This window comes from Erinaceus europaeus, chromosome 19 (assembly GCF_950295315.1).
Source record: "Erinaceus europaeus chromosome 19, mEriEur2.1, whole genome shotgun sequence".
Taxonomy (NCBI): domain Eukaryota; kingdom Metazoa; phylum Chordata; class Mammalia; order Eulipotyphla; family Erinaceidae; genus Erinaceus; species Erinaceus europaeus.
In genome coordinates this window covers 44,498,290-44,520,532 of record NC_080180.1, presented here as the reverse complement: position 1 = coordinate 44,520,532, position 22,243 = coordinate 44,498,290, and the positions used below count along the sequence as shown (strand labels likewise).

At 40.7% G+C, this 22,243-nt stretch overlaps 1 protein-coding gene across 5 annotated transcripts in view; it reads left to right on the top strand.

Moving 5' to 3' along the window:
* FNIP2 (folliculin interacting protein 2) overlaps positions 1-22,167 on the top strand; it is a 152,861-nt gene extending 130,694 nt beyond the window's left edge. For all 5 annotated transcript variants that reach the window (XM_060178894.1, XM_060178891.1, XM_060178892.1 and 2 more), the window contains 2 exons: positions 16,832-17,032; positions 22,014-22,167. In XM_060178894.1, the coding sequence (XP_060034877.1) occupies positions 16,832-17,032; positions 22,014-22,133 (321 nt within the window). In that variant the 3' untranslated portion in view covers positions 22,134-22,167. The remainder of the gene's footprint in view (positions 1-16,831; positions 17,033-22,013) is intronic.
* The last annotated feature ends 76 nt before the right edge of the window (positions 22,168-22,243 follow it).

Sequence of the window (22,243 nt, the reverse complement as noted above, 5' to 3'; positions counted from 1 at the left end):
GTTGATCCAAGTTGAGGGCAAGGTCCTATGGGGGGCCCACAAAGAGGTCTTTTTTGTTGTTCCTGATAGAGATGACCTGTAACAATGGAGAGAGGGATTTATTTGAAGTCTAGGCCCATCATGTCTGTTTGGGAATCTCAGGACTTCCCAAATAGGGCCCCAGTTGATGGGGTGGCCTGATATGTGACTAAAGAGTCATCATTAAAATATGCCAGTTCCTTGCCCTTATTCAGCTTTTGCAGCCCTTGCTTTGGTAAGGTTGGCTTTGGAGTGAGTGAGGGAAGTGTAATAGGAAGTAGGTTAGGAGGGTATCTATTCCATTATGAATATTATTATGACATATATTCCATTTGACACTATTTCATTATGAATTCTATAATGACTCACTGCAGACTATTGTGTACTTTTGCTTTCAGGTATATATTTTTCCCTAGTTAATGGATACATGTGAACATATGCTCTATCTCAGGGAACCTGGTCTATAGGTTTTGGGACTTTGTTAGGAAGTGAACCGCCTGGAATGGAATTAGAAAATACTGTGAAAGGAAAGGTCTCACTCGAGTAATGAAGCTGAAGGGTTGTCATTCTACACCTGAAGTCTCTGGAGTTTGAAGTGAAGCATGCTGAGATGGTACTTATTGTGTTGATTAGGTTGGCATCAGCGAATGCAATATTATTTGGGATGAATTGAGAGAAGCATGGCAGGAAAGTGCACCCCACCCTAAGGTTTCAGGACTGGGGGAAATATAGGCTCTATAGTGGAAATGTGAGGTTCCTGCTGTCTTATGGTTCAAGAAGACAATAGATAGTTATTATTATAATCACATTATTTGGTAGTTGGGTTAACTTTGAAAAATCCCTGGCATAAGGATCCCGGTTCGAGCCCCCGGCTCCCCACCTGCAAGGGAGTCGCTTCACAGATGGTGAAGCAGGTCTGCAGGTGTCTGTCTTTCTCTCCCCCTCTCTGTCTTCCCCTCCTCTCTTGATTTCTCTCTGTCCTATCCAACAACAAATGACATCAACAACAACAATAATAACCACAACAAGGCTACAACAACAACGACAACAAAAGGCGGGTGGGGGGAAAGGCCTCCAGGAGCAGTGGATTCATGGTGCAGGCACTGAGCCCCAGCAATAACCCTGCAGGCAAAAAATTTTTTAAATCCCTTTGTTAGGATTTGCTGTATAATACCCAACATCACCATAATTTATGTCCTTTGACATTATTTGTATATAGCTATGCCACTGGTTGCTTCTGTTCTCCCTGGTCTAGTCTTTTGAGAGAGTCAACATATCAAAAACTCAGCCTATGTATTAAAAATTCTCAGTCTGTACTTTAAAAAGTTTGAGACATACAGTCAATTTTCCCCTCTCATATTAATTAAATAGTGATTTATATGACTACAAATTAATAGGAGTGTACATAAACACCATTCCCACCACCGAAAGACTGTGTCCCATCCCACCCCCCTACCCCCACCGCCCTGGGAAGCCGAATATCCACCTCCACCCTCACTACAGGGTTTTTATTTTGGTGCCCTCTTCCAGATTTAGTCAAATCCTGCTTTTAGTTTCCCTTTCTGTTCTTCTTTCTCAACTTCTGTTGATGAGTGGGATCATCCCATACTCATCTTTATCTTTCTTCATCTTTCTTTGGGTCTTTTTTTTTTTTTTAATGAGTCTTGCAAGGGGTTTGTCAATCTTGTTTAATTTTTCAAAGAACCAACATTTGGCTTCATTGATCTTTTGTGTGGTTGTCATATTTTTGATGTTGTTTATTTCTGCTCTAATTTTAATGATTTCCATCTTTCTGGTTGCTTTAGGGTCCCTTTGTTCTTCTTCCTCTAAGTCCTTAAGGTGTGCAATAAGGTTGTTTATTTGAGCTTTTTCTTGTTCTCTAATATGTGATTATATGGCTATGAGTTTCCCTCTCAATACTGCTTTAGCTGTGTCCCAAATATTTTGATAACTTGTGTCTTCATTTTCATTTGTTTCCAGGAACATTTGAATTTCTTGTGTAAGTGCCTCTCTGTCCCAGCAGTTCTTATGTAGTACGTTGTTGAGTTTCCAAATTCTGTACTTTTAGTAATTTTCTGTTTGTTGTTGAATGTTAGCTTTACTCCACTGTGGTCTGAGAAGATACTTGGGATGATTTCAATGCTCTTGAATTTGTTAATACTGTTTTTGTGGCCTAACATGTGGTCTGTCCTTGAGGATGTGCTGTGTGGATTTGAAAAGAATGTATATTCCAGTTTTTTGGGGCGAAGGACTCTGAAAATGTCCAGGAGGTCTAGTCTGTACATCTCTTCATTTAATTCTGTTTGTTGATTCTCTGCTTTGTTGATCCTTAGAGAGTATGGTGTTGAAGTCTCCCACTATTATTGTACTACTATTGATGTATTTTTGTAGTTCTTTCAGTAGGTGCTTGATGTTATTTACATGGTCCCTCATTGGGTGCATAGATGTTAATAATTGTTAAATCTTCTTGGTTGATTGATCCTCTAATCATTATGTAATGGCCTTGCCTATCTTTTATTACTTTATTTAATTTAAAGTTTATGGTGTCAGAGAAGAAAATGACTGTTCCTGCCTTTTTTTGTGGTCCATTAGCTTGTAGGATAGTTTTCCATCCTTTCACTTTAAGTCTGTGTTTGTCATGTTGGATCATGTGGGATTCTTGCAAGCAGCATATGGTTGGGTTGTGTTTTCTGATTCATCCTCCCACTCTGTGCCTTTTAATGGGTGAATTTAATCCATTGACATTTATTGATATTATGGATTGATTGTAGTTTAGTGCCATTATTCAACAGTTCTTTATTTGCTCTGACATATGCAAAGTATTATAGTGATGCTCTTGTTTATAAGAGGTCTTTTACTACCTTTTTCAGGGCAGGCTTGGTGATGGTTGCCTCCTTTAACTGTTGTCTGTCTGAGAAAGTTTTGATCCCTCCATCTAGTTTGAATGAAAGTCTAGCAGGATATATTATCCTTGGTTGAAACCCTTTTTCGTTCAGGGCTTGATAGATATCTTGCCATTCCCTTCTGGCTTTTAGAGTTTGAGTGGAGAAGTCTGCTGAAAGTCTTATGGGTTTTCCCTTGTATGTGACTTTCTGTTTTTCTCTTGCAGCCTTTAGGATCCTTTCTTTACCCTTTCTTCTTTTCATTGTAACTATGATGTGTCTTGGTGTCTTCAGGACCAGGTCGATTCTGTTTGAGAATCTCTGGGCTTCTTGAATCTTAATGTCCTTTCTATTGTTTAGGTCTGGGAAGTTTTCTTTCATTATTTCCTCTAGAATATTTACTTCCCCTTCCTCTCTTTCTTCCTCTGGTAGGCCAATTATATGAATGTTACTTCTTTTGAAATCACCTTATATGTCTCTGTTGTTGTTTTCAGTGTCTCTCAATCTCTTTCACCTCTTTCTTTGTTTTCTCTGGCTCATCCTTTGTCTGGCTAATTCTGTTTTCTGCTTCTGTTAGTCTGCTTTCCCTTTCCTCAGCTTTTTTCTTCATTTCAATTATACTATTAGCTTGTTCTGCTAGTTGGCCTTTTAGCTCAGCTATTTCAGCTTTAATTTCTCTAATTACCTCGAGGTAGTTTGTATTTTCTTTGAGGTTGTCCTCTGCTGTTTCCATAATTCTGATAGTCCTTTCCTCCATAGTTGTCTTCATTTCTGTGATTGTTAGGTTTACTATTGCTTGCATACTTTTCTTATCTATGGTTTCTTCTGACTGATTTGGAATTTCTTCTGGACTCCTGTCCTGATTCATTGTGGTAGCAGATTTATTTGTTCTTGATTTAACCATTTTTTTTTATTGATGTGGTTTTTATTTTTCTGTTCTGTTGTTCTTCAGTTGTGTTTTGAGTACAAGCCACGCTATTCTAAAGACCTTTATGACAAGTGCAGTCACCAGCCTCAGAAATTACAACAGTAGTAACTGAGGCAAGGATTGATGCAATTCAACCAATACCATTTAGCCAAACAACACCTCCAGTCCAAGAAAATATAGTAACCAAACAAAAAAAAAAAAGAGAGACAGGAAAAAAGGGAAAGCAAGAATATACAATTATGTAAATCTACTGTCCACTATAAATTCTAGGGATAGAAAGGGGAGAAAGGGAAGTAGAGAAGACACACACAGATAAGAGTCCACTTAGAGTCAGATTTCTTCACCAAAATAATTCACAAACGAGTATTAGGGAATTCAGAAAACAAAAGAAGAAGGAAGAAAAGAATTTAAAAAAAAAGAAAGGAAGAAAGAAAGAAGGAAAAAGGAAGAGCAGTGAAAGTAAAGAGGTTTTTTTTTTTTTTTTAATTAGCTAGGAGGAGGGAAAAAGGAGAGTGGAGAGAAGAGGCAGAGAGAAACAAGTTCCTCTCACAATGGATAGGACACCTAGCAATGGAAACAAAAAACAGTGGTTAATTTTGGTCAACCTGAAGAAGGTGGATGGAAAAGGGATACATGTATATAATAATAGGAGTGATAAAATAGAGTAGAAAATCCCTAACAGTCAGTCTGTAGCTTGGACCGCTTGATTGGCTGCAGGCAGCCTGAGCAATGACAGCCAATTGTAAGAAGTATCCACAAAAAAAAAAAAAAAAAAAACCTCCAGGTAGTCTTTCCCAGGCAGGGATGAGGCTCTGATTGGTCAGGTATTTTGTCACTCAAATAGAGCTCCAGCCACGAGAGAGAGAGAGAGAGAGAGAGAGAGAGAGAGAGAGAGAGAGAGATTAAAGGAAGAGGCTTGAATGACACCCTTGGTGAGCCAGGAATCTTGGTAAAGAAAATAGCTCAGTGGGGAGCCTGCTAGGAGTGGCTGCACTGCCCCTGGAGGGCTGGTACTGGGGTGGGGGTAGTGAGCTCAGAAATAAAGGATTTTCCTTTGTCCCCCTGACCTCCGTTTGTCAGCCCAAGAGAGAGTTATGGGACTGTATTTTGGTGTGACTCTGACCAACCCATGTTCACCCTCCTACAGACAGCCCAGTATCCTACACTATCCAGCGGATCCCAGGTTGCAAGCTACTGCTTCTTGGAGCTCAAGTCAGCTGAAGCTCCAAAGTCGTCATCTTGGCTCCGCCTTCGGGAGCTAAGGGTTTTAACCCCATTTGTTGCAAATGGTAATGTGTGTGCTCTACCAGGTGCCCCATTACCCAACCCCAAATTCCCCAGTCTTACTAGTTCCCTGTGCCCAATTTTCCATCGTAAGTGGAAAGTGTACCCTTAGTGCTTGTGTACAGGCACTCACAGAGCTCTCCTTATAGGCTTCAGTCACTGTTTGCCGTTCTCCAATGGTCCATCTTTCCTTAAACCTCTTCACCTCTATGCATTTCTTTCCTTTGCCTAAGGCACTGTGGAGCAAACATCTATTCAATCATGAAGTTCAAGTTCAAATGTTGTCTCCTGTTTGAACCATCCCAAGCACTCCTAAATTGCACTGTCTATCCTCAACCACGGGCTCTGTATCATAGTGTTCAACACCACTATTTTATTTTTAATGTCTCTTACTCCCAGTACAACTACAGTAATTTGGAAGCTTAAGCAGGGAGAGTAGTGTCTTTCACATCCTCAGTACCCTGTCCTGTTCCTAAAACACAGAAAGTGTTTAGTGACTTTTGTTGACTAGTCCTTCATCAAACTGGGTTTACAAGCACATTTATTTCTACAGTAAAATTGCAGTGATTAATACATGTAAACACGATGTCTGTGGATCTTTGTGTTCATTTGCTTTTCCTAAAAGGGAATTAAAACCTTCAAGGTCTCTCAGGCTTTATTCCTTTTGCATTTTGTAAGTGTTGCACAAAATTTTCATCAACAAATTTTTTTCACTGCAAAATGTTTGGACATCTGTGCCATTCTCCACAAAAAATAATTTTTAAAAAAGCCATCACCTCTTTCACATTTTATTTTGGAGTCATGCACAACCCCCCAGTTTGTTTTCCGGGTTATCAAAATATAATAATTTTATTTTTAGATAACCTTGAGTTATACAACTGTAAATATTTAAGAAGTAAAATTTCTCACCTCTTCAAAATATATACTTTAACCACCACCAGAAAGTACCAGTATCTTTCTACCAATGCCCATTGGATCCTCTTCACCTTGTAAACTACTCCCACCACCCCTAGCCCTTTATTGGAATCTTGGTTCTATGACTCCAAAGGTTCATCTCCATTTCACTTCCTTTGATTCCTTGGTGGTTTTTTTGTTTGTTTGTTTTATTTACCCCATGTGAGAACATCCAGTCCTCTATCTTTATATGAATCCCTTTAATACTTCTTGCAGGGCTGGTTAAGTGTTAGTGAATTCTTTTAACTGTTGTTTGACTGATAATCTGTCTGGATAAAAGATTCTTATGTGGATGTCTTTTCCATTCTAAACTTTGAATATTTACTGCCAGTGCTTTTTAGCCTTTAGAATTTTTTGTGAAAAAATCAGCTGATGGTCTTGTGAGAATTCTCTTTCAGATGGATCTGACTTCTTTTCTTTTTTTTTTTTTGACAAAGGGCATTTTATTTGAATTAGAAAAACTTCATTTTCAAGTGAACATGTTGGCAAAAACTTGCAACCCTTTTGGAAAGGACTAAAATTGTCTCATACCACATATGACATTCATTGAGATTTGTAAATATAATAATAATATTTAAATATTGTGAAATAATTTAGGAGAAAAATAAGTAAAGAGGTGATGTTCCTGGCAAAATAAGAAATGCAGTAGTAGCCACATACATCAAATATACACACAGATGCATGGCAAATGATGGTATCAACTAAGTAAAAATTCTTTAGCAGCTTTAAAAATTCTCCATCTTCCTTTTATCTTTGTTGTTTTAATTATTATGTGTCATGGTATGTTTAGTTTTGGGTTTATTTTGTTTAGAACTCTTCTTAGCAATTCCTAGGTCTGATTTTCTCTTCATTTTGGAGAAATGTTAAGCTATTAATTCTTTCTCACTCTCACAGATATTCTCACTCATTAAAATATAAGTATAAACATTTTAAAAGTGGGTAGGGGCAGGTAGCATAATGGTTATACAAAGAGACCCTCATGCCTGCGGCTCCAAAGTCCCAGGTTCAGTCCCCTGCACTGCCATAAGTCAGGGCTGAGCTATGCTCTGATTAAAAACGAAGGAGGAAGAGGAAGAGGAAGAGGAGGGGGAGGAGGATGAGGAAGAGGAGGAAAAAAAGAATAGTAACCAGATTTGTTTTCTTTGAATCATTACAAGACTGCAGTATTTTTAGATTTTGATTGCTTTTAAGCCAGTCAGCAGTCCACACACATGTGCAGTCCATAGGTGGACTCTCACATCAAAGAAAGCATAAGAATTTTAAAGGGGGAAGCAGCAGGGAGACCTGAGGATAATGAAATAAGAGCAAGTGCTGCTAAGGTGAACTTTATTGCATTAGTCATCCATTTTCTTTATGTGACTAAGAAAGGCCTTGCTTACAGCTGTGTAAAAACTAGTGTTCTTAAGTCAGGGTACTGCAATATAGTAGTGGTAAGTTCTTATGAAAAGGATCTTGTCAAGCTACATTCTCTTACTCAAATTCAGTTGAATAAAGTTATAAAACTGAGCAGAAGTCTACTATCTAGTATGGCCAACAAATTCACACTCTACTGATGCCAAAGAACAAATATTCTATAGCCCAGAGTATTTGAGAGCAAATGGGCATGCTTCCAGCTACCTTTGTCATAGGTCGATGGCCCCGTGTGTGTTTGAAAGACAAAGCCCAGTGACTCCTCATCCTTAAGTCTGCACTGTTAGAGAGATCAGGCCAGTTTTAGAGCTGGCCCAACCTACACAGATGTTTTTCTCTGTGTGTGTGGATGGAAGCACCAGGATTCTAACATGTGGAGTTCTACTGCTTCCAGGTCAAGTGAAGGAGAGATAAGGACAGACAGAATAAGAAGGATAAACACAGCAGCTCTGCTTCACCATCTGTGAAGCTTCCTGTGATGCCATTTACAGTGCTCCAGTGTGGTTCCAGGGCTCAAACCCGGACATAAGATCCTCATTCATGGATAGCCATACACTGTGCTGGGTAAACTATCTCCTGGCTATATCCCAGGATATGTGTGTTCATCAAATATAGCCACATACAGCTTAGTGGTTTGGTGGCCTTTCACGTGAACTTTCACTGCTCCTGGGCCAAATATTTTTTTCTTTCTATTTTATTTCAGAGAGAGAAAAAACAAAAATAGGAAGTAAGACATCACAACACAGCTCCACCATCCATAGAGCTTCCCCTAGCGAGGCTGCCATCTTTGGGGATTGATAAAGGGACAGTGTAGAGTGTACACTGGCCAGTGGCCAATAGCAGCAGTGTAAAGATGTGGACGTATCCAGGTGAAGTAACTGTAGAGGCAGTTGTGTTTCCTCCTAATGCTCTTGGGACCCTCATTCATACTTCTTGCTATCTTCTAGGAATCTTATTCTAACAAGATCCTAGGATCTCAAAGAGAGTTTGGCAGACTCACTGAGTTGAGAACACTTGAATGAGGTCCTAGATTCTACTTCTGACATACCAAGATACTTACGAAGCTTCTACTAGTCATTTAATCCTCATTTATTCCTCTCTGTATAGAGCAGGACATGCCCAAAATGGGACAATGAACTAATAAGTAGTTATAAAAGTGTATAAGTGACAGTGGTTATTTTTCTACACTTAGTCAAGCTAAAAATAGATAATCACGTGAGCAGTTAGTCACTTAATGTTGTATGTGGAAATATATTAGTAATTGTGCAGATGATTTAGTAGGAACTAGAGTGAATCCACAAATTAAAACAAACAAACAAACAAACAAAATCCGGGTAGAGAGTTCTTCAACACTGCCAGCATTACTAGATATTCCTAGTATTTTATGAGGCCTATTTTAGAAGCTACAAAAGAAAAACAAAATGTGATTCCTCTGCTTGTATTATTTGTAAAATCACTTGAGTTCACATACCAGTGTGAAATAGAGATTGTGTTAAATTATAATGTGACGAGAAACCAGAAATGGAGGCAGTAACCGCTCTCAAAGATCACAAGAAGAGATGAAGAGCCGGCTTGTAGGAAGTCTTGTTGAGGGCCCAGAGGAGGGACCTGAACTGAGTCATAGTAAGACTGGACAGATTAGAAAGTAACGGGGGAGTCGGACAGTAGTGCAGCAGGTAAAGTGCAGGTTAAGCGCACCTGGCGCAAAGCGCAAGGACTGGCGTAAAGATCCCGGTTCAAGCCGCCGGCTCAGTGGCGACATCAATAACTACAACAACAATGAAAAACAACAAGGGCAATAAAAGGAAAAATAAATTAAAAAAAAAAGTAGCAGGGATGGCTCTCTGAGCAGAGAGTGGAAGACAGTATGCCTCCTGCTTAAGAAAAATCCCTGGAAGCACATCTATACATGTGCCCAGACCCTAAAGAACTTTAAATAGAAAAAAAGAAGTTAGAACTTGTATTGGGGTGATATGTTTTCGAGTAAGTTTTTGAGCTGCTGAGGGAAATGCCAACGTGTTGAGGAGTTATGTGAAGTGCATCAGCTAGAACGGTGCCCAATATCTGTCCATAGTTTCACGATTTATGATCCGAGGGTTTGGGGGCCCACTGGACATGATACATAGAGAGAGGGCCCAGTGGACATGGTGTAAGAAAGCAATGTGCACTTGAGCTGTAAGTACCATACCTCATGTTTCACAGAAAACTTCTTTGGAATTAACCCTCATCAAAACTGTCAGCTAAGTGCAGTCAGGTACTTACCAATGCAGCAACTGAATATTATGCGAATAAAAGCATTGCTGATTGTCCACAGTGAGTGACAAAGGTTTAAGGCCAGTCCTTCTGATGTCAACACCCTTGTTTTTGTTTTATCATTGCGTTTTGTCAAAATAACAGAACCACAACACCCCACCCCACCCCATTTTTGATAAGTGACATAATAATGTTTTACAAAATTGTGTTAAGATTTCAGGGGTCTAATTTCACACCCAGACATGGTGTAAAACTTCCAACGAAGTTCTGTGCTACACTACCACCCCCAGAACTGCTATATTTCTTACAAAGCCCAAGAGATGGTTTGTTTACTGTTTTCTTTTCAAGTTCATTTGTTTTACTCATCCATATTGTACATGTGAGTGAAACTATCCAACAGTTGTCCTCTGCTTCTTCCTTTCACTTAGCATTACCACCTCTAGTTCCATCCACTTAAGGAAACACAGCTCTTCCTGAGTACTCAAACCTTGTAGACATTTCTCTTTGTTGGAAGTTAAAATAGAACAGAAGTCGTGTTTGTGCAAGTCAAGGCGGCATGTTTCCTGTACTCAGATCTTGAGCCTTGGAGATGGAGTGTCTGAGGTTCTAACATGCTCAGGAAGCGGATTCACAAATCTTTAGTGGCTAAGAATTAACCAAACTTAATTCTTGTTGACTCAGCAAGACCTGATCTCCAAAGAATTTTTGAGAAACCTTTACTGATCTCAGGAACAAAACATGTCATGTAGTCATTTGTCTTGAGCCATCCATCACAAGGAAGGAGTTTGGATAAATGAGATATTGACAAAGTAGCTATAATAAATGTTTCTAACTTCTCACAGGGCAAAAGCAAGGCAGAAACAGTAGTGGCACATTGCTGCTACTTCATTTCTCTGGTGGAGATTGGCCGTCCACAGCAGCAATTGCCTCCAGGTCTCTATCGATCAATAGCGTTTTTTCATCCTCCGGTGTCTGCCAGAAGTTTCTGACCTGCCTCATTACACTTCCCTGGGCGCCATGGAAACTGCTGGCAGTGATCTGGGCAAGGTGGCAGGAAGACACTGGGCACCGGGGAGGGCTGTTGGCTGGGAGGTGCTACCTGGATTGCAGATGGATGTTCAGTGGGGATGTGGGCATGCAGGACAGGAAGCCCTGGAGGGCGGAGAAAGCAGAAGCACATGGCAGATCCTTTCTGTCATGATTATCTGACACATGGTGGGCAAGAAACTTAATTTGCAACGGATTTTCTCTTCAATTTGAGAATGCAATGGAAATTTGATGCATGGCCAGTTATCTGTTAAGATTCAAAAAGTTGCCAGCCAAACAAGCATTTGAAATGGAAGTGACTTCTAGATATTCATATTTCCTTCAGATTTTCATTCAAAACTCAAAACTTCTGAAGGTGTGTTGGAGCTGAGACAGTAAAATTTAGGAGGGGAAGTTTTAGTAGATAATATGATGTGGTGTTTGCTTTGGGTTTGGTTCTCTTTCTTTTTTTAATATTTATTTATTTTCCCTTTTGTTGCCCTTGTTTTTTACTGTTGTAATTATTGTTGTTGTTATTGATGTCATCATTGTTGCATAGGACAGAGAGAAATGGAGAGAGAAGGGGAAGTTAGAGGGGGAGAGAAAGACAGACACCTGCAGACCTGCTTTACCGCTTGTGAAGTGACTTCCCTGCAGTTGGGAAGCCGGGGGCTTGAACCAGGATCCTTATGCCAGTCCTTGTGCTTCACACCATGTGCGCTACCATCCGACCCCTGGGTTTGGTTTTCTAATGACATTTAGCCAAAATAACAAAACCCTATATAAAAAAAAAGTTTGGCTTTAGAGTGAAGAATCTTACTTACCCAACTGATGGTTATCCATAATGTTTTCCCCTTTTTAAAATAAGCAGGAAGCCAGTCAGACTCAGTCCCTTATGCGACCTCATGGTCCCATGTGCACCAAACCTTGTCTGCCTGTTCCTCTTTGTAGTCTCTGTACCCACGCTCAAAGGTCTAAGAATAGCAGACTGAAAGATCAGGCTTGTGACTGGTATTGGAATCACAGTCTTACTGCCCTTTTTAAAAACATTTTATTTCTCCAAAGTACCGCCCCATGTATGTTATTGTTTGTGATGTGTGTGTGGTGTGAACTTGATAAAATCTATTTGACAATCATGACAATTATTTCTACAATGAAGGAATGGCAAATAGTGACTGTTAAAAAGGAGAATACATATAATTTAGGGCTGCCTTTGTTGATTCTGTTTCTATAAATGCCTTAAATGTAGAACCTTTCCTAAGAGGTATTTTAAGTTGAATACCAGGGCATAGGTTGTGTGTGGGTGTATATATGTATATGACAAATCCAAACATGGTTTTCTGAATCGTAAGTTTTTTTTTTTTAATTCTCAAAGCTCAGAGATTTTCCCTTAAGTCAAATCTTGATATTTTCAAACTGCTGTGTCTTGAGGGGAGTTGTGTTTCCTGAGTAGATTTACATGCCATGGGGCCAGGTGGTGGCGCACCTGGTTGAGCCCACATATTATGATGCGGAAGGACCCTTGTTCAAGCCCCTCGTCCTCCTTGCAGGGGGAAAGCTTCGCAAGTGGCGAGGCAATGCTGCAGGTGTCTTTATGAGATCTCTCTCCCTTATCTCTCCCTACCCTGTCAATTTCTGACGGTCTCTTCCCAATAAATAAAGATAATAAAATAAAAATAATTTTTAAAAAGAAAGATTTAAAAGAGAGAGAGAAAGAGAGAGAATTATGTGTCAGAAATCTCTGAATCACCAGAACTCAAGCTTCAACACTGACCGTGGGAATTTAGACCAATTCCTGGATGGGCAACTAGGTTTCCAGGTATTCCTTGGCTTGTTAACCGTCAGTGCATAGCTGCTGATGGTATGTGTATACCTCTTCAGCCTTCATTTCCTTTTCTTGGCTGTTCACTTTCCTTTCTCTGTTGTTCTTTCTTAAATGAGTGTTTCTTTTTTTTTAAATTTTTTATTTAAGAAAGGATTAATGAACAAAACCATAGGGTAGGAGGGGTACAACTCCACACAATTCCCAACACCCAATCTCCATACCCCACACCCTCCCCTGATAGCTTTCCCATTCTCTAGCCCTCTGGGAGCATGGACCCAGGGTCGTTGTGGGTTGCAGAAGGTGGAAGGTCTGGCTTCTGTAATTGCTTCCCCGCTGAACATGGGTGTTGACTGGTCGGTCCATACTCCCAGTCTTCCTCTCTCTTTCCCTAGTAGGGTGTGTCTCTGGGGAAGCGGAGCTCCAGGACATATTGGTGGGGTCTTCAATCCAGGGAAGCCTGGCCAGCACCCTGGTGGCATCTGGAACCCGAGTGTTTCTTTTTCTAGTAAATAAATCGACAGCACTACATGATTCCATTAGATAGAAGTAATTAGGTTGCCCTGTGACTATATTCAGGAATTTTGTACGAGGTATTTGGGAACCTAGGAATGTGTGTAACTTTTTTTTTTTAAAGGTACTGTTTGGAAAAGCCCAGTGGGTTTTTTATATTATTATTTATTGGGGGATTAATGGTTTACAGTCAACAGTAAAATATAATAGTTTGAACATACATAACATTTCCCAGTTTTCCATATAAAATTCAACCCCCACTAGATCCTCTTCTGCCATGATGGTCCAAGACCATGAATCCTTCCCCCACCCCCACCCCAAAGTCTTTTTTTTTTTAATTTATTGGGGGATTAATGTTTTACATTCAACAGTAAATACAATAGTTTGTACATGCATAACATTTCTCAGTTTTCCACATAACAATATAATCCCACTAGGTCCTCTGTCATCCTTTTTGGACCTGTACTCTCCCCCCGTCACACCCACCCCAGTCTTTTACTTTGGTGCAATACACCAACTCTAGTTCAGGTTCTACTGTGTTTTCTCTTCTGGTCTTATTTTTCAGCTTCTGCCTGAGAGTGAGATCATCCCATATTCATCCTTCTGTTTCCGACTTATTTCACTTAACATGATTTCTTCAAGCTCCATCCAAGATGGGCTAAAAACGGTGAAATCACCATTTTTTTTCCTCCAGGGTTATTGCTGGGCTCAGTGCCTGCACCATGAATCCACCGCTCCTGGAGGCCATTTTTCCCCCTTTTTGTTGACCTCATTGTTGTAGCCTCATTGTGGTTATTATTATTGCTATTGTTGATGTTGTTCGTTGTTGGATAGGACAGAGAGAAATGGAGAGAGGAGGGGAAGACAGAGAGGGGGAGAGAAAGAGAGACAACTGCAGACCTGCTTCACCACCTGTGAAGCAACTCCCCTGCAGGTGGGGAGCTGGGGGCTCGAACCGGGATCCTTATGCCAGTCCCTGCGCTTTGCGCCACATGCGCTTAACCCACTGTGCCACCACCTGACCCCCGAAATCACCATTTTTAATACCTGAGTAGTATTCCATGTGTATATAGACCACAACTTGCTCAGCCACTCATCTGTTATTGGATACCTGGGTTACTTCCAGGTTTTGGCTATTACATATTGTGCTGCTATGAACATAGGTATACACATTTTTTTTTTTTTTGGGGGTGAGTGTGTTGGGTTCCTTAGGATATATCCTCAGGAAAGGAATTGCAGGGCCATAAGGTAGGTCCATTTCTGGCCTTCTGAGAGTTCTCCAGACTGCTCTCCACAGGCGTTGGACTAATTTACATTCCCACCAACAGTGTGGGTTCCTTCATCCCCACAACCTCTCCAGCATTTGTTGCTGGTAACTTTTCTGATGTATGACATTCTCACAGGAATAAAGTGGTATCTCATTGTTGTCTTTCTTTGCATTTCTCTGACAATCAATGACTTAAGAGCATTTTTTTTCATATGTTTCTCAGCCTTTCGGATCTCTTCTGTGGTGAATATTCTGTCCATGTCCTCTCCCCATTTTTGGATGGGGTCGTTTGTTTTCTTGTTGAGTTTGGCAAGCTCTTTATGTATTTTGGTTATTAGCTTCGTTTGATGTATGCCATGTGAAAATCTCCCATTCTGTGAGGGGTCTCTTTCTTTGGGTATTGGTTTCTTTTGCTGTACAGAAGCTTTTTAGGAAGTACATATGTGTATGAGAGAAGAATTAGGGGTGAGAGGTAATGAAAATCTATGGATGGATGTGAGAATGTAACATCTAGTATGTTTATGAGAGAGCCTTTTTCTGGTTTGGTGAACAAGTCTTGAAAATGAGAACCATCCATAAGAGAGGTATCTCTCAGCTTATGAATTTCAAGATGATATTGTATCCTTTAAGACAAAATGATTGTGGGCAGGGGGACAGTGGTGCACTGGGTTAAGCACACATAGTACAAAGTGCAAAGACCTGTGCAAGTATCCTGGTTCAAGCTCCCAGCTCCCCACCTGCGGTGGGGGGGGGGTTCACTTCACAAGTGGTGAAGCTGGTCTACAGGTGTCTGTCTGTCTCACTCCCTATCTCCCCCTTCCCGTCATTCTTTTTCTGTTTTATCCAGTAAAAATGAAAAATGGCCACCAGTAGCAGTGGATTCGTAGTGTCAGCACCAAGCCCCAGTGATAACCCTGGAAGCGAAAATAAACAAACAAGCAAATAAATAAAAGACAAAATGAATGGAAATGGGGGTAATTATGCTTAGTGAAATGAGAGGTAGAGACAACTGTGGAATGGAATATAGGTAATTAGAATATACAAACTGGGGGGGGATTAACCAAGATGTCTCTGTCATTAGCCTTTGTGAAAACTATGGTGATTATTACAGAGGGGTCATCCCACAGAACATTGGTAGTTGGTGCTGTGTGAAAACTATGCTCTTGTAAACCTTATTAAATCACTCAAAACAAAACAAGTAATAATAGCATTAGCTGCTAGGGAAATGGCTCAGCTGATAAGCGCTTCTCTGGTTTGAAGTTCCCAGTTCTATTCCCGGCACCATATGTACTTGAATAGTCCTGTAGCTTTTCTTTCTCTCTTTCACTCCCTTCTCACTCCCTCATGTGAATCTCTTATATAGTCAGTAAAATAAACTGTTAAAAAAATGATATTAAGAAAAAGTGTCTCACTTTTAAGGCCCTCCTTTGTGATTCTATTGATTTACTCTGTGACATTATTTCTAGTTAACCTGCCTTGTCCATAACTTTCTAGCTATCAAAGATGTTTACATTTTAAGTATTTCTATCACTAGTGAAACTTTCATTTTTTTGGATTCATCCAAATGAATTGCACCTCTGCCTGTATGATTACAATTAAGAGTTGGAGTCACTAAATAAAATTTCTTTTTTAAAAAATTATCTTTATTAATTTATTGGATAGAGATAGCCAGAAATTGAGAGGAAGGGGTAAATAGTGAGTGAGACAGACAGACAGACACCTGCAGCCCTGCTTCACCACTTGCAAAGCTTTCCCCCTGCAAGTGGGGACTGGGAGCTTGAACCTTGGTCCTTGCGTATTATAACAAGTGCACTCAACCAGGTATGCCACCACCCGGCCCCAATAAAATTCCTTAAAAGGAGCACTGTTACCTACAAAATCTTATTAGAGCAGTGGCGCTCGAATCTTACACCTACACTACTTACTCTGATATTGTTCATTTTGAAAGGAGAGTGCATGTCATTTGAACAGAAATGCATTTTAGTTAGTATTTGGTTTTGCTTCATTTGCAGTGTTGTTTCTACTCTAGCAACATTTGTAGTATGTCTTCTGAGTGTAAGAAAGAAATGAGTAAACATTTTTTATCACATTAATTTTAAACGGTGGGGGCCAGGCGGCAGTGCACCCGGTAGCGCACACACATTATAGTGTGCGGGGACCTGGGTTCAAACCCCTGGCCCTTATCTGCGGGGAGAAGCTTCACAAGCAGTGAGACATTGCTGCAGGTTCGTTCTCTCTCTCTGTCTGTCTCCCTTCCCTCTTCATTTCTCTCTATCCAAAGTAAATATCCCTTTGTTTTAAGTGGTAATTTTATCATACTCCTCTATTTTAGTCCCTTGTAAAGGCTCTGGATTTCTGTAGCTTCCACCATCAGTATCTGAGCCAATCACCTACTGCTAACTGGAGCCATTCTGGACGCTTGTAGCATCACCTGGAGGTGTGGTGGAAGCTGACCCGCTGTGCTTCTCTTTCAGCACCCGGTGCTTGACGAGCCAATCGCCGAGGCTGTGTGTATCATCGCAGACACGGACAAGTGGAGCGTGCAGGTGGCCACGAGTCAGAGGAAAGTGATGGACAGCATGAAACTAGGCCAAGATGTCCTTGTCTCCAGTCAGGTGTCCAGTTTACTTCAGTCCCTTTTACAGCTTTACAAGCTTCATCTCCCTGCTGACTTCGTAAGTATTTATCCCCACGTCACCAGCGAGATAGGATTTAGCAAGGCTTTGATTGTCAAATCAAAAATTCACATGCTTATTTATTACTAATTACCTGGTCATCTTGAAGGCTTTACTGCTCTGGGCTGATTTGTTCAGGTAGAGAGGGGGATAAGAGAGAGAGGGAACGAAACCACAGCACCAAAGCCTCTTCCAGTACAATGAGAAGTTGGAGGGGGAGTGGGAGGACTCGCTCAAATCGGGATCACACCCATGGTGAAACAGCACACTCGCCAAGTGAGCTAGTTTGCCAGCTCCATGTTTCGCTTTTATTATATCCATTGGCATCAGCACAAACAAAAAATGGAACATAAAATCAGCAAACAGAATAGATGTTGGGGGTCGATGGTAGCACGCCTGTTTGAACGCACATGTTACAATGCGCAAGACCCAGGTTCGAGCCCCCGGTCCTCACCTATAATGGGAAAGCTTTGTGAGTGATAAAACAGTCCTGCAGGTGTCTCTCTGTCTCTCTCCCTCTCTACCTCCCCCTTACCTCTCAATTTCTGACTATCTCTATCCAAGAAATAAAGATAATTGAAAAACATTTTTTAAAAAGTTACAGATATCAGTAACATGGCCCTTTGGGAAGAAATAACACAGAGTGGCACAAATCAAGGTAGGGTGTGTGTGTGTGTAAGTAAGATACAGGAGAGCACTTCACATAAAATGTTGTTTACAATCCTCCTTTGGAGAACTCTCCACTTGTTTTTGTAAGATTTCTATCAAGCAAGCCAGCTTCTGTTGGAATCGTAGTTCCTTTTGTTCAGGGACTAACCTCACAAAACTGATAAGAATAAAATGGCATATTTGTGTAAGCACTTAAAGATTTGAAGTCCCATACCCAGATAAGATGGTATCAGTTGTTCTTTTTCAAATGGAATTTAAAAAATCACTTTCATAACAGCAAACAGCCTATAAACTCCTGGAAGAAAATCAGCAGCTTCCCTCTCCCCATCCCCACTTCCCACCCCCCCACCCCCCACACACACCCAGTCCCTGGAACTAATAATGTAGAAAACAAATTCACCCAGAGAGATGCAGAGAAAACGTATTAAGAGAAGGAGGAGAAAGATGTCAAATGGAAGAGAGGCTGAAAGGCTTCGGTGAGCTGACATGAGAGCTACGTGCTGGGCTGAAGAGAGTGGCCATCTTGGCCTCTCCTCCCTCTATAGCCTGGCCCTCTGCAGTATAACCCCAACCAAAGCAGCCCATCTCTCCCCCTGACCTCCACCACAGAGGAGGATTGCATCACATTCCTCAGAAATAGTTTAGACTCGTGGAGCCTTGAAAGGGTGCTCTGAAATACTGTCTGGCTGTTGTGTAAGTCAGTGTCGGTGTACGTGATGGAGAGACCGCTGACTAGAACAGAGCTACAGTGCGGGCTTTCTCCCTAACTAGCTATGTGGTGATGGAGATGAGAGCCTGCACCTCTCTGAACATCAGCTTTCTCATTTGTAAAATGAAGGTAGTACCTATGGAGCTAACATGTAGTAAAACTCCTTTGAAAATCAGGACTAGGACACTGCTGTCGTTTAAAACTGTCAAAGGGCCAGCCAGGCCAGTAGGAGAGACTTCAACAACCAGTAGACAGTAATGGCCACCCTCAGGCATAGAATCAGGTCCCCAAGTTCTGCTGCTTTGTCTGTGTGACTTCTCCAGGTTCCTATTTCCTTACCTGCAATACTGAGGAAACCAAAGAATCAGTATCATTTGGCTGTGAAATTGACGTGAAGCATGTGGAATGGTGTTAGATGTCATTAGCACTTGGGAAACAGCTACTATGAATATGGTTGTTAATAGTGCTCTCATGCAGCTAGGTGGTTATAAAGACTGGTGATACATTTTCACTGAAATCTTTATTTAGGCTTTGAGTAGAAGCATATGCTTGCAAGTTATCTGCTTGTAGGATAATACAAAATAGTTATGGGCTATCGTGATCTTATTTTTGTCCTATGTTTGCAGGCAGTTTTTCTTTCTAGAAACAACATGCACCATGCTCTGTAGAGACTGTTAACTTTCTTTTCTGTAAGGGAAAAAAGATACATTAGCTTTTATAGCTATTTGCTATTAATATACTTGTTTATATATATTTATTTACCAACATTTATATTTTACCCCACAGTTTGTAATTCTTGGTATAGTTGACATCTTAATTATCCACAGAGTAAATGACTATAATTAATCCTTCTTACTTAATTTTGATGGAAGTATGTTTAACTACTTAATAGTATGACTGACTTGTTTAGCCCAACAAAAATCAAGATGAAAGAGAATTTTACCTGCAGTTTTAAAATAATTCTTAAAAACATTCAAATGGTGAGCCAGGCAGTGTGGCACCTGGTTGAGCACACATGTTACCATGCAGGGTGACCCAGGTTCAAACTCCTGCTCCCTGCCCGCAGGGGGGAAGTTTCATGAGCAGTGAAGCCGGGCTTCAGGTGGCACTCTCTCCCTCTCTGTCTCCCCCTTCCCACTCAATTTCTCTCTGTCGTATCATATTAGAAATAAGGGAAGGAAGGAAAGAAGGAAGGAAGGATCACCAGCAATAACCCTGTTGGCAACAAAAACAAACAAAATTTTAAATGCTTTGATTTCAAGTTTAATATATATTCCATATTGACTGGTGTTCTCTTTTTTAATATTTTATTTTGTTTATTTTTATTTATTATTGGATAGAGATAGAGAAATTGAGTGGGGAAGGAGAAATAGGGAGAGAGACAGAGAGACACTTGCAGTCCTGCTTCACCACTCATGAAGCTTCCCCCCCCCCCCCCGCCCCTGCAGGTAGGGACCAGGGGCTCGAACCTGGGTCCTTACACACTAATGTGAGTGCTTAACCAGGTGTGCCACCATCGGTCCCTGTGTTCTCTTTATTTCTGTGCTGCAGTGTGCAGTTTTCATAGAAACTATAAAAACACTGAATTGCCTCTTTTAAAATAGGGTTTCATGTAATGTGGGTGTCCTTTTTAGTAGTTAATAACACTTGTTATAGTTGGTATATCATATAAAAAAACTTTTTTTTTTTTTTTACTCAGTAAGGAGCAGAGACTTAGCAGGCGATCCTTTCAACACTTACTGCTGTTTGCTTGAGGCATCATTTACATTAGAACTGATAGAACCCTCTGTGCTTTAATTATTAGTCTAAGTCACTTACCAGCTGTGTTCCAGTTACCCAACACAATGCATTTACAGTTTTAAGCCAATGAGCAGCTGCATCTCTCAGAGACACTTTTTTCCATGTCACTGATCAGCCCAGATGGTCAAGATCAACATTTTCAAATGCATCTATTAATCTTTTTACCTTGAAAATAATAGTCGTAATGGTGTAGAAGAAAATTCTATGGGATGAAATTACCCTCGCCAAAGCCATCAGGTGTTTCACTGAAGATGCTCGGAGAGCTCTGCCTGCCAAGTGCAAATGCATTTGCCTCTGGTGAAAGACACAGATGGTTGCTATTCTCTAAACAAAAAATGATGTTGGGTACTGCCAGTCCCTGTTCAGGCGCCATTTGCCAGGCTGGGCTAGCTTCACACGCGGTAGAGAGACGACCAGGGACTCATGGCTGAGCTGGGAAGCAGTATCTCGTTTATTAATCAGAAACATCGCCTTTTATGCATCTCTTCACGGGAAGTGGTAAGGGAAAGGAAATGACTAGGAGAGGGGGTGGAGCAAAAAAACCAGAACATAAAAAGCTTCCATCTAACCCATGGGGATTAAACCAATACCCTGCAGGCAGGGCGGGACCCAGGTAAAACAGTGATTATGGAAATAGACCACAATGTCAAGCAGTGCAACGGAAGGGGTCTTAGAAACATACCAACAGGGTACAACTCCAAGGGAGAGATGTCCTGAAAATAATCACTTTTTCTTTTTGCCTCCAGGGTTATCACTGGGGCTTGGTGCCTGCACTACAAATCCACTGATCCTGTGGCCTTTTTTTTTTTTTTTTTTTTTTTTGGTTTTCGTTTCTTTTTTTCTTTCCTTTTTATAGGACAGAGAAATTGAGAGAGAAGGGGAAGATAGAAAGGGAGAGGAAAAGATAGACACCTGCAGACTGGCTTCACCGCTTGTGAAGTGACACATCTGCAGGTGGGGAGCCAGGGGGCTCGAACTAGCATCTTTGCGCGGGTCCTTGCTCCTCCTACTCTGTGCTTAACCCAGTGTGCCACCGTCGAGTCACCTCACCTTTTCTTTATTGTTATTAAAGACCTAGTTGGAAAAATAACCTTCTCTCATTCATTTTACTCCTGGAAATATATTGCACCAAAATAATCAGACACAGGAAACAACAGCAAGAAAGGTGCCCTTGACAATATTCTTTATAGTGACAAAAATGCAAATTACTGTGGAGTTACGTTAGATTAATGGCAAATAGTTAAGTAGAAATGGCAAACAATTGTTGGAGGTAGATAGCATAATGGTTATGCAGAGACTCTCATGCCTGAAGCAAAATACCATGTTCAATCTTTCCCCCACCCCAATACCATGTTCAATCTTTCCCCCACCCCCATACCATCATAAACCAGAGCTGAGCAAGACTCTGGTTAAAAAAAAAAAAATTCTTTCATCATAAAGTTACACTGATAACATTTTAGTAATATGAAGAAAGGGTTATTGTAAAGTGTTTTTAGAAGCAGGAAATAGTTACACTTATGGGATGAGTCCAATTCCATAGAAAACAAATGGTTTGTAAGACAAAGACTAAAATAGCTATATGAAAAAATCTTAACTGGAAAAAGTATACCTTCTTGTTGCACAAAAACTGGTCCTTAAAACTGCCACGGGAAGATGTGAGGTGTCTTGAAATTGTTTAAGTTTGTCGGAAAGGAATGGCATTATCACTGTGTACATAGAAGTGGTTTGAACCCTAGCTCTTAACAAGTCAGTAGAGCTTGGAACTACTCTTAATCCTCATTGTGAATGTCATTGTCTTTACAGTGCATCATGCATCTTGAAGACAGGCTGCAGGAAATGTATCTTAAGAGCAAGATGCTGTCTGAATATCTTCGTGGACACACAAGAGTCCATGTGAAAGAACTGGGTGTCGTACTGGGGTGAGTGCTGTGCACTGACACCATTTCCCTCAGACCCAGTGTACCCCTGACCTGATTAACCTGTGCTATCGTAAATCTGCAGGCCCTGATACCCTTCTCTTGGTCCAGGAGTTT